The 16940-nt window shown below is 46.0% G+C and overlaps 1 protein-coding gene across 1 annotated transcript; it reads right to left on the bottom strand.

Annotated features, from left to right (window-relative positions):
- Positions 1 to 5987: 5987 nt before the first annotated feature.
- Positions 5988 to 15710, bottom strand: scara3 (scavenger receptor class A, member 3). The gene is made up of 12 exons (XM_068753619.1): positions 15621 to 15710; positions 11884 to 11919; positions 11579 to 11620; positions 11094 to 11213; positions 9869 to 9949; positions 9526 to 9644; positions 9199 to 9443; positions 8799 to 9018; positions 8596 to 8684; positions 8310 to 8502; positions 7992 to 8169; positions 5988 to 7904 (listed from the first exon to the last, which is right to left on the bottom strand). The coding sequence occupies exons 1-12, from the start codon at positions 15625 to 15627 to the stop codon at positions 7414 to 7416; spliced, it is 1821 nt and encodes a 606-aa protein (XP_068609720.1). The 5' UTR covers positions 15628 to 15710; the 3' UTR covers positions 5988 to 7413.
- Between the last annotated feature and the right edge of the window lie 1230 nt (positions 15711 to 16940).

The raw sequence follows: 16940 nt of genomic DNA, 5'->3' as shown, positions 1-16940 counted from the left end.
CATCTTATTACAACATGAGTGTGTTGTTATATATCAGTTTAGAGCGTTTATGTAAATAAAGCATCTGGTTCAAAGTCCTTGTTTGTGGTTTTAAAGTAACTTCAGTCGCTGAATCACCTTTTATTTAGGTCCGAACTGGTTTCCACTCATTACAGATCCACCCACTTGCTCTGTGACTCAGCTCCCACTGTTTTTGTAAAGTCAGCTCTTACTGGAAGAAGCGTGACAATTCTGGTCTTACGCCGTGCAGCAGCACGAAACCGCAACAGTCTTAGCCCAAGGGTCCTTTACTTGGAGGCGTGACAGCGTTAAAATTTATAAAAAAAAAGAAGAAGAAGATTCACTCTATTCCTATTGCCTTTTTAATTCATGTCACGTGAATCGTTTATTACAATCTGCTTTTTGAACACCAGGGGGCGCAGGCATAACTCTAAACTCGAGAGGAGCGCCATATAGTCTACTGTTAGAGACAATAGAGTTGTGGTTTTAGGAGAACCACCGAAAGTCTAAGAGTCTTGTCTCTCACCAAGTGCTTTCACCAAATTAGTCTGGCTGTGAAGAAGGCCTTTGTTCTGATGCTCGAAATGGTAGAAGATTATGTGTCGCCTTGTTGAGGATACTTAAATCAGTCTGGAGTTTGAGAAACTGCCCAACAGCCAATTAGAAGTTCCTCATGTGGAGAAGAAATCATGAAAGAAACTCCTCCTGTCACACAGTCGCTTTACGTTCAGGGCCTGACCATGACAAATGGTAAAAAAAATATATTTTCTAGGTTATTAAAGCTGCATAACCCTAACCCTGAATCTCTGCAGCTGTGGGATTAGCGCATCTCTATAAAATAAAGGTCCCGGGCTTTAATTCAGACTCAACTCAAGGGAGCAGGTCCAGCTCCGTCAGTGACATTCAGTTCCATATTTATGGGGGGAAATTACAAAATGTCCTGCCAAACTCCCAGTGTTACTATAATTCTTGTCTAATATGTGTGGGTGTGTTGTTAAAGCTTTTACTGGAACCCGAAGTCCGCCAGCCCCTTAGTCAGTCATTCAATTAGTTCTTGTTTTGCCATTATACTGGATTAGAACAAACACCTACACCAGTAGAAGTTCTAATATAGACAGTCTCGATTTGAATAATTCTTTTTAGGCTTTTCTGTGGCTAACTGGTGCCGCCCTTGATTGTTTTCTCCAGCCGGTTAATTCGGTCCACGTTGATCATGTGTCATAAAGCAGTGGGGACATTTTTTAATAATTTTTGGAAAGCTCCAAAATAATTTAACCTTGAAGGACTCAACTTCTTAGTCATTGATTGTAATTAATTGACTGGAAAACACAGAATAATAATTCTAAATCAGTGTGTGTGTGTGTGTGTGCGTGGTGTCAGTTAGCCATGTTGTTTTACCTGCTAGACTTCCAGTCACAATAACCTCCACCACCCTTGCGGTGGTCACGTGAGGGAAATAGCAGATGCCACCCCCGTGGTGGTCACCCTGACATCTGCTGGTGGTTGAATGGGACCACACACACACACACACACAATGGATGCATGTGGACATTGGAGGTGGAGTGAACCATCTCGGTGCGTCTCATTGTGGTACGACCTCACGTGTCGGCCATATTGGCCTACCTCACACCGGGGCATAGGTCACATGTTCTTGTATTCACATTTGACCAAGCTGTGTTTGCTTTTGTTGGATGATCGTGTGTGTGTGTGCGTGTGTGTGTGCGCGCGAGTCCAGAGGGATCACCTTCATTTGATTCAAACATTTCCAAGACCAAAATGTCTCTGGTTTTGATGTGGTTTTGGTCATTTCCCAAATGATGTTGCAGATTAAAGACCTGCAACCAGGATACAATAATAATTACCACGATGGGTTATAAACAGCCAACCGGAGATTCTACAGAGCCTAAAGAGGTTTCTGTAAACGAGCTTCAAAATGTGTCTGATTTCATTAGCTGGCCTGAGAGTGAAGCTTATGAGGAGGGAACAACCGGGAGGACGACTGCTTCAGGTTGGAATTCCTTCCGCCGCTGTTATGTCAGGTTAACCAGGAGCAGGAAGGAATTTAGGTGAATTGATCGCTCTAAAGTGTGCTTGTCTGTCTTTGTGTGGGCCCCCGCTGGCGACACGTCCGAGGTGTACCCCGCCTCTCGCCCATAGCAAGCTGGAATAAGCTCCAACAACACCCGTGACCGGCAAGGTGGAAAAGTGTATGGAAGAAAATGGATGGATATCCTACGCATTGGGTCTGCAACTGAATTGTGCATGGTGAAAGCAAAATTAGCATAAAAAAATAAATAATGGATCCAAGGTTGTTTCTGGATCTCTATTTTTCTTTTCCATCAAGTTGCATGAAAATCTGCCAAGTAGGGGGGGGGGGGTTCTCAAATACTCCTCTTAACCTGGATCAACTCCCGTCGTAGCTACATGTACGACCTGCAAGGTAAAACACCGGGATGAAAGCGTTTTCTCCAGCACTTGGGTTGAATCTGCCATTTCCATTAAACCTTCACAGAGAACATCATCCTTGTAAAAACCATTGTTCCGTTTCAGCTCCCCTGCAGAGGCACCGCTGGGTCAGCGGCGTTCTCCGTTCTCCGCATCTCGATCGGATCCTCTTTGTCGATGCACAGATGAGAGGCGCGTCGGGAATGTGCAGAAAAACCCGTGCCAGGTGATGAAACGAGCATCTGCTAGCCTGCTGCTCGCCTGCTGCTCCAGCCGACAGCTGCTTGTGTTTTACGTCGGTTTGTCGGCATGAACAAGTTTTTTTTTTTTTTGCACAACATGTTTGTGATTCCTGGTTGTTTACGGAACAAGTGCGAGGAGACGTTGTTGAACCCGCGTTCACCTCACGGACCGGCAACAGATTCACGCAAACAGGATGAAAGAGGCTTGGAGGTCGGAGGAGATGTTTTTAAAAAGACATATTTATCCCCTTTTGTTTTTGGCACTCGAACGCCTCACTAATGAGCATCATGTCAGCCACCTCTGACATGACAAGAGTGACACTTGACTTCTTTACCTCCTCTTCTTAACACGGGCGAGAAGCCTCTGTGGGTCAGGCGGCGTCTGTCCAACGTCTCCGTTAATCCCCTTGGAGCTTGGAGGAAATGTCGGCTTCTACTTGTGACTTCTCAGCAGGCTCCAGGGTAAACAGGCCGTCTGGATCAATCGCAGCGACAAATATCTGGATGCTTTCCAGACTCTTAACGAGAGTCAGGTCTGCAGAGGACTCGCCTGACAGGAGAGGCTCCTGCGCTTGTAGGAGGAATGCTGCAGGAAAAGTCCGAATATAAAGAAGGAAAATGTGAATTCCGCGCACGCGAAAGTAGAGCGTGGGAGGAAATGTGCCTTTTTAGTGAAGGAAACTGTCACTGCAGGGAATGAAAGCGTCTTCTGGATGTCAACACTTTTACATGAGTGTGCAACCCCCCCCCCCCCGTGTGGGTGTGATTGCATATGTGTGCATGTTTGCTTTTTCATGCAATGACATCCTAACATCCCATAATTACCGAGGATTGATTTAGGGATAGCCCAACTCCTACGAGCACAGAGTAAAAGAGCATTTTAGGCCTCGTCACATTTACAGCTGGACTATAATATGTTCCCCGTAGAGATTATTAAACTGGGCTGGATTTGTTTGCATAAAATGTTCAAATCCTGTCTTTTCTCCCCAGAGTATGTCCACATGTAACCCCCCCCCCCCCAAAAAAAACAAACAAAGTATATCTCCCTGCTAATGTTTTTGTAAGGAGTGTGTAGGATGTATGGAAAAACACAGATGGACAGAGAGGAATTGCGCAACGCAGAGGAGAGGCCACTTAAGTTAGCATCCCTCCTATGGAGGAGCTGCTGTGCCAAATCAACACGGCGCCGCTTCCCCCCTGAAATAAAGCAGAGAGGTAGAAAGTGCAAAGAGCAAAGGGTCTGGAAGCAGCAGTTTCCATTCGGAGCAGCTGCGCTCCGGTTATTCTAAACGCAGGGAGGGAAAGGAGGAGAGTATTTTAATAATAAAAACAGAGATGAGATGGCAAAGCAGAAGAGAAATGTTTCTATTGCAGTAATCAAAGGACTAGATTTGGCCGATGGGTCACGCACGACAGCTGTCCACCATGTGGGGGGGCCGTGGAGGAGAATTCAGCCTCTTTTACCCAACTTTAATTATAGGGACAAAGCATTTTATTAGAATTAGCTTCAATAAAATAAAATAAAAACACACACACACAAAATGGTTTATTCAGCTCTGTAGCATGTTTAGCCAACTCAATTATCTAAATCCCTGCAGGAGAGTGAAAAAGCATATTTCCTAAAAATGCACTTAAGCAAAGAAATGTATCCCACATGTGGATTTAATGCATCTGTATTGCTTTGAAGTGACAAAACAACTCCCAACTCTTCTGTGTTGGGACAAAGACAGGGAACACAGAGTTCCCAAACTTCTTGTTGTGCCTTTAGCGATGCTCCGCCGCAGAGCGACCCCCTCCTGAACCGAAATAGAGCTTCACACTGAATAACTCAAAGGCAAATTCATAAGCTCTGTCCAGGACATTTCCCCCACAACAAGCGTCTGCAGGTAGACTGAGGTAACGGTGACACCTGTGCACCTGTGCTCTCAGCTCCCATTGGCTCTTCCTGTTGCCTTATTTGGGCATTTCACAGTACAAAGAGTCATTAATTTGTTGCTCACCTTCTGCACACATTTCTCACTTATGACTCCCATTTCTTCTCTCTCTCTCTCTCTCTCTCTCACTCTCTCTCTCTCTTTCTCTCTCTCAGACTCACACAAACACACACACACACACACACTTGAGCCAGACGGAAAGGTGAAGTGTGTTTTTACAGCTGTCTGGGTAATGCTGTCTGAGTTGGTGGACCTGTGAAATCAACTATTAGCTAACACACACACATGTGTAGTATTATTGTAAATGGGTTTAACATGACTGCGAGATGTTGTTGTCGTTGTTGTTTTTACTATATTTTAATCTTATCCACCTCAAACGCCAGAGAGAAAGAATGAATTTCCATTCTGTCGATGTTCATGTAATGTTTTAAACACCACAGAGGTGAAAAGTTCCATTTGAACAAAGAAACTTTGAAGTGACGTTGACATTGTTTGCTTTTTGGCTAAACAAGCAAACGAGCTAAATAAACCTGCGTAATAGATCGTCATGGTAACAGGCGTCATAGTTAAACATCCAAACCAGGTTGAAGAAGCACCGCCGCCATCCCTACTTTTGTGTGTGTGTGTGTGTGCGTGTGTGTGGCTGGACGTGATGACACAGCGTTCCCTGCGAAATGCTTCTCCATCCACGCAGCAACAATCCTGGAGATTTACGGCTCCACATGTGGGAATAGTTTCAATATGTCTCCGTCCTCACGACAGAGCAGAACGAGAGATTTAAGGCATGTCTGCCAGAATTAAAGGTCAAACTGATGATATATATATTGCGAGAGATCGTCGTCTGCAGGGCAAGCTGACTTCAGATCAGAAGCAGGACAGAATTCCCAATGTCGCTTCATGTTTCTGAGATGAAAGCGCTGATTTAGAGCTGATGGTCGATGCTCATAAGTAACAGCTGCAGGGATCGCATGAATAAAAGTCTTGGATGGATTAGAGAACTACGTTTTTGTGTTTTTGTGGGAGATCAAGATCTTAACATCCCAAAGGGCCCATTGAAAAGAGTGGCCAACACTATAACAAGCTCATTCTGCAGCAGATCAGGCCTGTTTTCCACCCTGTTTTTATTTTTTTTAACTCTTATTTCAGGGCAGACGTACCCTACACTCGGCCTGTTTCAAAACAACGCAGTTAATCTCCATAATCTAATATCTTCCGAGTCAGTGGCAGCAAACCTCAGAAATGTGGCGTTAAGGGAAGCCATGTGTTTGGAATTAAGGCCGCCGCTCCCTTTGCTCCACGAGGCAATAATAACGGTGAAAAACAGCAAACAGCATCAGAGGATATCGACAAGACAGAGACTGTTGGAAAAAATCTTTTATTGAAGTTCGATGCAAGCCAGTCGCATTTCATTACAACATAGAGGTTTACAAAAATAGTATGCTTCCTTTTTTGTGCGTTTTTTTTAAATCCAGATATATAAAATATATGAGTATTTATGTATTATAGGATCCAAACCTTTCTCTCATCACAATAGTTGAAACTGTGGAAAATGTCACGTGAAAAACAATCATTTTTATCATCACAACTTAAGATCTCTTTACCTTTTAGATGAGCTTATCGGCGTCTTTATACTTCACATATACTTCATATACTTGCATGGGACGACTTGTCCTGCTCTCAGCTTGGTTTTGTTTGACTTATTCCAGCAGAAGTGCTGCCGGCAGGAAACTAGCTCGCCTGAGATGCAGATGCTGAGGTTCTCCTTGGGAGTGACCAGAAATGAGACAACAAGAGGGACAGTGAAGGTTAGACGTTCTGGAGACAAGGTCAGAGAGACCAGCCTTTGATGGTTTGGACATGTCCAGAGGAGAGACGGGGACTATCTATCACGATTTTGTGCAGTAAATGAAGTAAAAAATATTCAGAGTACCTGCTCTGAAATGCCAAAAAGAAAAGCAAATTTATTATTTGCACTACAGGAACCGGAGAAGATCCGTCCAGCATGGAATGTGTGGAAATGAAGCAAGGCTTTGGTTTGTGATTTGTCGTCTTCTCGTCTCTGTCTGGGCTCTTCCTTCCTGTCTCATTAACCGCTGCCTTCCGACGGCTCGATCCTCAACTGGACTCCGGCCTTCACCTGCTCCTCTGCTCCTTTTGAACAATGAACTTCAAAGCTAAATCTCTAGAAACGTCTCTAAAAGTCGGCCTCCGGGTGCAAGTTAAAAAACCTCGTCATAACCGGGCCGATGAAATGAAGATGGAAAAACCTCAATTCAATCATTCCCAAATCTTTTTGGACCTTTGTAGAATTGAAAACGGCGCAACAACTGGGTCACTCTGGATTTGATGCCTTGCAACACGTTCCAATGCCAGTCGGGACAGTGTCAACCCTTCCCTTTGGAAATGGCGACGGCTAAATGTTAGCGTTTTAATGTTCTATTTCTTCTATATCACTCTCAATGGAATCCAATGCTGACTTTTGTCCTTGCGCCTAACGTGCAGCGATGCGAGCGATGGAGCATTTTGAGGCAAACATACCCGACGATGATGCAACCGGAGGCTTTCTGAGCTCCCTTACTGCAGTCCCATCTCGTTTGAAGTGACCTCCAATCATCTCATTCAGAATATGTCCATCAGTAAATCATGTTCCCCTGGATTAATGGTGGACGTTCGCAGCAGCCCACCTCTTGTGGTTGTGGTGGCGCACACGGGGGTGCTGCTCCATCTCAGGGACTACATAGTATCTCCAGTTGTGATCACTGATCTGTCCTCCTGTTGGACAAGTCCTCTTTTTAGTGTCTCTTGGATCCAGCGGCAGGCGTCGCAGTTTGCTGCTGGGTGTTAATTCGCTCATGAGGATATGGCAAACCTGGAGGTCCAGGCGTTCCAGGTGGTCCAGGTGGCCCTCCTGGTCCTGGTTTTCCCTTGGGTCCCGGTGGCCCAATGATACCCGGTAGTCCTGACTGACCCTGGATCCCTGGAGGACCTGCAGGTCCCATTATGCCGTCCATACCTCTGAGGCCCATGTCACCTTTCTGGCCTTTCTCACCACGTATTCCCAGAACTCCAACGCCTCCTTTGTTTCCTTTGATGCCGACTGCCCCCCTGTTGCCACTAGAACCTGTTGGACCTGCCGCTCCTTTAATCCCAACAGAACCCCTGTCTCCCAACGCGCCACGGCTTCCCGTGGGGCCTCGCTCGCCCTTTTTCCCGATCGGTCCGGCGCCTCCTCTTGAGCCGCTATCGCCCCGAGTGCCTTTCGGCCCTGGCGGTCCAGGAGCACCTGTTAGGAGATGATATCGAAGCGAAGCTTTAACAAACGTCTATATAGATATTGCTAAACTATTTTTTTTATATTAAAGTTATGAACCTTTTACTATGGTGAAGTTCTTTATAAGGTGTGTGTGGTGAACGTCCACAAGTTTCATCTCCTCCATCACCATGGACAGGTTCCTCACGTCCATGTCCAGTCGCACGTTCAAAAGCACGCTTTGTTGTCTCAGTGTGTCGGCCAAGTGGAGGAGCAGCAGGACCGTGTTGTTCATGTTCTGGACCAAAGGAGAGGAGGAGGGTGCGACGGAGAAGGGGATGAAGAAGTCAGGTAAGCTGCAGGGACTTGCCTCTCGGCCACATTTCACGTGCGTATCTGCCTTTGTGGCTAGATACACGCTTGAGAAAAGGTCAATACCTGGAGGTCTTCTGTGTGTCTCCCCATGCGACTCTGGCAGGACGAGCTCTCGACGTTGATGTACTTGTACATGCTCTGAACGTGGCTAACGGTGGCATTGATGCTGGAGGAGATGGTGTCAATCTCCATGGAGACCGAGTTCAAACGACCGTCCAGGGCGGAGAAACGCTCACTTGTCCGGTTCTCATAGTACCTGAAAGCGGGTTAGGGTTAGGTCATCTCCTGGCTAGCGCTGGATATCGAGCCAGCAAGTCCTCCATGTGTGCACGTGTGTCGCAAATGTTACCTGGAATGGTAATTAAGGTCATGCATGTTCTCCTCATGCTCGTCCATAAACGAGGTCGCGTTGTCAAGCTGCATCTGCAGGTTCATCACCTGGGAAAACAGGCCGGGAAATCATTTTTCATAGAAAATAGAAATCAATGACGCTGCCCTGATCATTGAACGTGAGCCGTGTGTGGGTGCACTGTAGCGCAGACACGACCGCACCTGCTGGGTGAGGTCGTAGTAGATCTCGTTTGACATGGCTATTCTCTGGTGGTCCGCTGCGATGCTGTTCTGGAGGACGCGCATGCTTTGCGTCGTGCTGCTCAGGTTGGACTTGATGACGCTCAGGCTCTGGCTGTAGTTCTGCCAGTCGGTGGTCAGCTTCTGGAGGACCAGAGTCTCCTCGTCTGCTTTCCTCTGCAGGGCATCGATCCACACCGTGCTGGAGATCGGAGACGTGTGAAGCGTCAGGCTGCGTTCACGTTACTTTTAACGGGGTCGAGCCGAAAGAATGGCTGCGTGTTAAATCCCTTTACTGATTGTTTCAAAATTGTAAAAGTTCTGATGCATCTTTTACCGGTCATCAGAACATACATTTCTCTTCCCTGACCCGACCGTTCACCTTAGTGCCACTGTCGTGTTCACTTGCTGCGCTGCTCCTTTGATGTTATACTGATCCTCCATCAGAGTCGTCATTCTTTCCTCCGTCTCCTCGATCACATCCTTCCAGCCCTCCACCCGATCCAGGTACCTCTCCAGCGATTGGTTGAGGAGCTTGATTGACATCCGGTGATTTTGCATGTCACGAGTCAGCTGGTTGCTGGTGGCCTTTAGCCTGGCCTGGGTCTGGGAGACCTGGTCCAGGACCTGGAGGGTGATGGAGTTTTCATGTCTTAAATATCTATATCTTAAATGAGCATTTTGGGCTTTGACTTGAAGATGTCAGCACCTGCTCCTGGCCCAGGATCAATTTCTGGATGTCTTCAAACTCTCTCTTCAGCCTGCTGGTCTCCTTGCTGTACAGATTCAGGTCCAGACATCCTGTGCAGTTAGAGGTGGAGCTCAGATCTGAGACGCGGAGAGAGAGAAATAAATAATCATTGATACCACCCTTTATGAAATAACCTTAAAACACCCTTTTCTTTTAAATAAAATAACAATAAATGCATGGAGCCCTCAGAATGTGATAAAATGTTCTTTAAATTCCGTCAGATCTTGACGAACTCGTGCATCATGTCGAGGAAAACCAGGATAACAAAGACAAAGATTCCTTTTCATTCGGGCTACTTTACCCTCCATTCCCTGCTGAATCACGGATATCTTCTTGTGGTAGACGGACTCCTCCTCTGCCAGCCTGTCAACCCTCCTGAACACTGGAGACACACACAAAATAGTTTAATTGATCCAAATTCAGGAATTATTTCCTCAGCAAAGGACAGAAAAATAGGGAATTAAACCGTTAGCTTTGGACAAACAAACGCTCCGACACTGCCGGATGATTTATTGGGAAAGGAAAGAGGAAATAAGTGACAGTCCAGAGCGCTGGAGGAGAAGATGTGATTAACAATTATGAGAACTTGGACAAGACACCGGAAGGATTTAAATGAATGAAAACAGGAAAAGCCCCGAAACAAAAACTACTAAGTTTCATAAACTAGTGAACTGATGGTAAGAAAAATGCTGACGCATGGCGGCTGTGTCAACGGGGGTCCGCTCGCCATCCACGGGGGGAGCTGCAACTCTTTTCTCATGCAAAAACCCCTGAGCACAACAATATGGAATGAAAACCACTGCCAGTGACCGAACACAAACTTTAATGGACGTATAAAATATGTTTTTCCAGTACCCACAACCCACAGCAGACCCCAAAATGAAAACGTATTCCAATCCAAAGCTCGCGTGCGTTGTTGGATTTTACTTCACTGTCCCAGGCCGCACTTTCTCTCTCAGTTCTGAAGACTCCAAAGATGCAGTGAAAGATGAAGATTTACGGGCTTTCAGACCCAATAAACGGTGACGCTAAGGCGAACAGCATCTGCTGCTGCTGAGCAGCTGTCAGGTAAACCCCGACCCGCAGGACCCAGAACCGGCTTCAAGTGATCAATGGGTCCGATCTTTACCCAGAACGGGCCCGCTCATAGTGTCGGCAGCCATCAGTGGAAGTGTGTGATAAATCACAGAGCTGCTGAAAACAGCTGTTTTATCCACTAACTTCACCCACACTGAGAGAAGAGCATCTGTGTGTGTGTGTGTGTGTGTGTGTGTGTGTGTGTGTGTGGGTGGGGGCTCAGGGATCATATCTGGAGTATTTATGGCCCTAATAAACCGAGCATGATTCATGGAGTAGGACTATATTGTAAAATAAAATAACAATGTTCATAAAATTGAATAAAATCACAGCTCTCATAGCATAATAAACTGAATAATATATAATAATAATACAATAAATAAATAGAATTGAACACAAACACACGTTTAATAAAATAAAATCGGACTTAAATGCCAAACGGCGCTCACCGAGTGACGCCAGCACTGCAACGGTGATGATGAGAAACGCAACAAATCCAAAGAGAACTTTGACGGCCAGCTGGAGGGAGTGGCTCTGCTGACACCTGACGCAGCCGCCTCTGCCACGCCCTGCAGGAACATAAAGGAGGATGAATATGTGAGGCCATAAATCAGGCCAGCTAATCAATTGAGTAGAAATGGTGACATTTATTTCTGAAATGCTGTAAAGGAACACTGGCTTGCATCTCCAATCTAGACAGGTATCCGGATCGCTCTCAAAACTTTATGGGATCTAAATTAGACCAAAACCCATCTTCAGATTTATTTTTCATCAAGACCCATCCAGTGGTTTTTCCGTAATCCTGCTAACAAACAAACAAACAAACATAACCTCCTTGGCAGAAGTAACTAAGCAAGAAGCCATGCATGTAGGGCACAACACAGATTGTGTGTGCATGTGTGTGTGTGTGCACGTGCGTGCGTGTGACCCTCACCTCTATACGAAGGCATTTCCTCCTCTCCAGTGAAATCCTCCTCTGAGAAGTTGAAGCAAAAACCTCATGTTATGTAGCCTTAAATAAATGTCTCCTTTAGGAGCCGGAGATAATTCACTTAGCTTAGCATGAAGCCTAGACACACGAGGAGGCCGCTAGCAAAGAACCTTTTTTTTTCTGACACCACAAACTGCTTCGTATTTTGTTTATTCCTTATACAAGCATAAATGCAGAAATCAGAAATTTATTTTTGCTGGTGGCGAAATGTCATGAACCGATTCACGCTTGTGAGCTCAGAACCTTACCTTTGAAAAGCTGGTTCTCATATCCACCATAGCTGTCTGAGAAAAGAGACAGAGAAACACAAAACAGACGTTTGAATAAATCAGCGCTAAGCTAAAAGACTTTGTAGTCATGTTTCTGATTGCTGCACATGAATGCAGTAGCTGAAGCTCAGGGCTGAAGGATTGTTTGCACTGCCGCGATTTATCTTTTATTTATGCTTATTGACAAACACATCTCACTATATAATAGCATGCTAGCCATAAATTAAAGATGCCAATTCAGCTATATGTTGGTGTAAATAGGCTTAACACTGGTTTGTTTGAACCATCCACCACCGCCACCTCACGCATGCCTTTGTGTCAAATGATTATTTATTTATTTTCCTTTTAGAACATTCCGACCGGTGACATTGGCATGTCATTCATGCCCAATTTGGTGAAACCAGGATGATTGTTTTGAATAGTAACAAAAAAAAAAGATTTCATTTTTCTACTGAATATCGGCCCATTTCTAAATTCTGCTGTGTTTGCTCTGGATCATTTTCTGTGGTTATCCACATAATGGGCTCAAAATGAAGACAAGTCTGGACTGTAATTGCAAAAGACCAGGAGGAGAAAAAAAATGCTGCAAAATGAATAAAACCAGGAGCAGTTTAATGTCAAAGGGTCAAAAACCTACATTTGAATATTCTTTTTTAACCGCTTGAAATATTTTTGTTTCATATGATTTCGACAATTGATTTAAATGAAAATATTAAAATTAAACCTGCACATTTGTAATGTTTCCGAAGGTAGAAGAGTTCATGTCCTGCTCATGAGAAGAAAACAGCAGTCAGCATTATGGGATAGGTGGTGGTGGTGGTGACACAATTTAATGTTCGGGTTTAAACAAGCCAATACATTGTCTGGACTCGGTGCATGCTAAATGGCCGTGCATTTGCAGACCGTGTGCTAACGCCATGATGAGGTGGATGTTTATGCGAGTCAGCGGTGGAACAGCTGACCTCAGGTCTGGGTGGATGACATCATGTGGAAGGAGAGGAAAACAGGAGTAGAGGTGTGGGAGGGAATAAAGACAGAACGCTAAAGATAGAAAGTGAAAAAGCAAAGGAAGGTTTGTCTGTAGCAGAAATATTAGCAAAGTCATTTGTTGCTCTGCACCGGACAAAAGGAGGGCCCGGCCTGCAGGGGCTCCTCCGGGGTTACGCCGAGTCGTGTCCTGATATAGCAACATGGACGCCGGCGTTGCTCCGTGTTTCACGGACGTGTCGCTGATTAACGTGGACACGGGGTAACGTCGGATGCTATTATTATCCTCGGTTTGTGGAGATGTCTCATTCCTAAATCCTGTTTCTGAGACACTGTTAAAACACATTTCTGAGGTAAATCTGTTTTTTTGGGGGGCGGGGGGGGGCATTTTTCTCAGGAAATTGGTCCAAATTAAGGCTGAAATACCAAACTATCAAAATCAGTACCCATCCCTAAAATATCTGCTGGTTCCCGGTGCATGACTCTCCTCTTTAACTTCTCTCCCTTTAGTCCCCCCCCCCCCCCCCCCCGGTCTCAATGGGAGGACGTCAACCTGTCCAACACTCACAGAGCTGAACCGAATCAGCTCAGCAGAATCCTCCCAGGTCACACCTCGAGAGGCTTCCTCTGGTTCCTCTGAAGAGGTTTTGGACTTTCCAAACCCAGCCACCCTCTTCCTTCTTTCCTTCTCTAGACTTTCCCTCTGCCGGGGGGGGACCATGCAGAACGCTGTCTTTGGTCAGTGATGTGAGCCGAGTGTCCTTTGACCTCATGGCATCGCTGCGATACCCAATTCCACCAGCAGGATAACGTACATGCTTTCCGGCGTTTTATTCATTTGAGTGCAAAATCTCAGCCTGAAATGAAAATCCCAAGATGCTCCTGCAGATCGTGGACCTCCACCCACAAATGAGTCCTTCCAAGCGGCCGTTGGCCTCCGGGCCGTTTGCGGCCCTCTGACTGGAATGCGTGCCCCCCCCCCCCCCCCCCCCCCTCACAAAACCCTGAATGCTTGGAATGGACTGTGTTGCTGAAGTTATAGGCGGGCCAAAACAAGAGATTGTTCTTTTATTGGGGTTTGGCAGTGGAAGAGGAAGATGCGGACTTCCAGAGCTTTTGGAACGCACCGGTTTTTATCTGGACTGTGAGGCCAAAGCAGAGGCTCGAGCCCGGTCGACTTTACAGGCCGTCGAGGTCAAAGGGCGTTCACAATATTCTCCAGTGCATCATTTGCAGGTCTCTGGGTGCTTAGAGGTGCGGAGGCATCGTGGCACTGAACGAGACGCACCCGTTACACGTCTCACCCGATCAGCTCCGGCCTCTTTGGACCCGACTCTCTACGGTTCTGTTACCAGAACGTCCTCTCTGCTTCGTTCAGGCCTCCTCGGTCCTCAGTCTATCCCGTACCCCCCCCCCCCCCCCCCATCAATTATTATCATTCATTCTGTATAGAAAGTATTTTTGTTATTTTATTTGATTAAATTCTTCAACTATTCTCGAGTTTGTCTGCCCGTAAGCAAAAAAGAAAAGAGGATTGATACAGAAGATAGAAGCAAATCTGTTCGTCTTCTTTATGAAACAATGAAACCGTTCTCTCTCCTTCTCTCTCAGTCTTTCCTTCTACTCTGCCAACCATCCACCTGTCTCCTGCCCTCCCCCTCCCTTTCTCCCTTCTCCTCCTCGCTCCCTCCCTCCTGCTCTCCGGCTCCATTAGGAATGTATGAGGCAGCATGTTTAGTTCTGGTCTGGCAGTGCTGGACCTGGTCTCAGCGAAACGGGACCACATAACAGACGTCCTGCACCGTTCGGCTGAGAGGAGTTCTGTAAATGTTCTAAATGGAGTCAAATTATCGCCCCGCAGGCTCGGCAGGAGCTCCGAGGTTGCCTCTTAAAAAAAGTCCTTTCCTTAATTGATCATTTAATTTAAACACTTTTGGCTGCTTTCATTTTCTATGTCCTTTTATCAACTTTTTTCCAGGTCCAGTCACTTTACTGAGACATTTTTGTTTCAAAGATGCTACGATTCTAGACAAAAACAAAGACACAAATATAGAACATCTATTTATCTTAAGCCTTTATCTTTATATTCATGATTTTAATTGGATTCCAAAATCTACTTCCTGTTTCAGCTCGGCTGAATTCCAAGATCTTACCAGCGATTGAAGCGGGGCTGCATAAATATAAATGCAAAGATAACGAAACCCGTCAAAAGCTTTAAACGGAAGGAAATAATCTTTCAACAATAACTAATGCAAGACATTTGAATGATATCTGTAAATAAATACATGAACGCTTGCAACAACATCTTTAAACGCCACTGTTGCACTTTTCCTGGCTCCCTCTCCTTCTGTTATTCTCTCCTTCCCACCGCATCCCTCCATCTCTGGCAGCCGTTGACTCCTCACCCTCCATCGCCCTCCTCAAAGCCAGCTCCTCTCTCATGCGAGGTTTTGAAACAGCTTCCAGCTCAAATATTTTCTATTCACTCTCCCCATTTTTGAAGGAAATGCAATTCATGTTTCAAGAAACATGTATGTGGTGCATGCACAAAAAAAAAAAAAAAGATCATCCAAGAATCAAAGGTCAATAAACCGGCAATTTCTCAGGCTTATTGACGAGGAGGTCATGTCGCCTGTGCAGGTGTCTACAGAAGTTATGTTCACACTCGCAAATGCACTCAAAACAAGGTTCATGAAAACATCTGGAGACGATCAGAGAAACGACTCTACCTTTCATGATTTCTCAACTCGATGGTGGAAGTTTCGCAGTCCTCTTGTCTTTTTCTTTTTTTTTTTGTCCCACCCCCCACAATGCAAGTGTCCAGGAACAACAAGAGGAGTCAGCCGTTTACCTCCGCGGTGCTGCTGGACTCTGGAATACTTCCCAGTTTGGAGAGGAAAATTTTCCCAAAACGTGTTTTCTTCCACATCTGTGAAAATTGGTGACCGGCAAAGGGAACACTTTCAGGATTTGGACACATTGAATGTTATTCCATGTGCAAAGTGAAACTTCTCCGGGATCCAGAACGCTGCCAGAGCTAAAGGAAACGGGTCAAAGCTCCCATCGGGCTCTGAGCGTGCACACATGGTATCATCCCTCGCCCATCCACCGTCTGAGGAGACTGAAGCGCCTCGGTCAGGAACCATGTGCAACGTTAGAGAGAGAGAGAGAGAGAGAGAGAAGGGAGGGGAACAAAGAATCTGGAAAATGAGGGAGGGACTGGAAAAGGGACAGAGGGGAGAAAAGAAGAGGAGGGAGGGGGGGAGGGTCCGTGTGTTTTGTTGAAAGTCAGTTTTGTGGCTGAGGCTAATTGCTAACAAATGTTTGAACATTGTGGAGCGAGCAGCTTCAATATCTGTGGCCTTGACTTGTGAGACATAAAAGGGTTTCTGTGAACATGCATTCACACGCACATGCACACGCACACGCACACGCACACACACACACCGGCAGGTGTAACTCAACACACATCCTGCCATCCTGCTGACGCAGCACGTTTGCCCTCCACCTCTTCATGTTCCCGTTCCTCGTCCCTGTTCCAGCGTTCCATTTCTCATCGGGGGGGGGGGGGGGGGCACAAAGACATCTGACGCAGAGCTTGGCGGGTATGGTTTGAGTTATAATTCTCTCGCTTTTATGAGGAATGTGGGGTCTGTGTCCGAAGCTCGCCCTTGGGGGGGTTCGAACCCCCTCCCTGCCGTCCTGTGATAGTACCACATCACGACAGCAGTTAGACGAAGTTAATCTGAAGAACTGGCTCCCGAGGATTAGATTATAGGATCGATGGCTGGTTGTTGAGTTCTGAATGATCTTGAAGCCGCATCCTTTGATTTCCTCTTTTCCCCTTACAGGTTATTGGAAGCTTGTGTGCCTCATTTTACAAAACGAGTGTCCGATGGCCAATGTCTTTGATCCCGGGACCTTTGAAAGGGACGTTTTATCTTCCTCGTACATTTGGTTCGTGCACCGTCCAACAGACTCCTGCTCTCCCACCCATCCATTTATAAAAGCACTCTCTCTCTCTTTTGCTCTCCCTTTATCCCTCAGGT

Source organism: Brachionichthys hirsutus, chromosome 20 (genome assembly GCF_040956055.1).
Source record: "Brachionichthys hirsutus isolate HB-005 chromosome 20, CSIRO-AGI_Bhir_v1, whole genome shotgun sequence".
Taxonomy (NCBI): Eukaryota; Metazoa; Chordata; class Actinopteri; order Lophiiformes; family Brachionichthyidae; genus Brachionichthys; species Brachionichthys hirsutus.
Note: the sequence above shows the minus strand (reverse complement) of the source record. Positions and strands in the feature narration are given on the sequence as shown.

Coding starts and splice junctions, on each gene's coding strand:
- scara3 (XM_068753619.1), bottom strand. Junction 8,685..8,798: donor ACTACGACCTCACCCAGCAG/GTGCGGTCGTGT, acceptor CTGTTTTCCCAG/GTGATGAACCTGCAGATGCA. Junction 8,170..8,309: donor GACACACAGAAGACCTCCAG/GTATTGACCTTT, acceptor CCTTTGGTCCAG/AACATGAACAACACGGTCCT.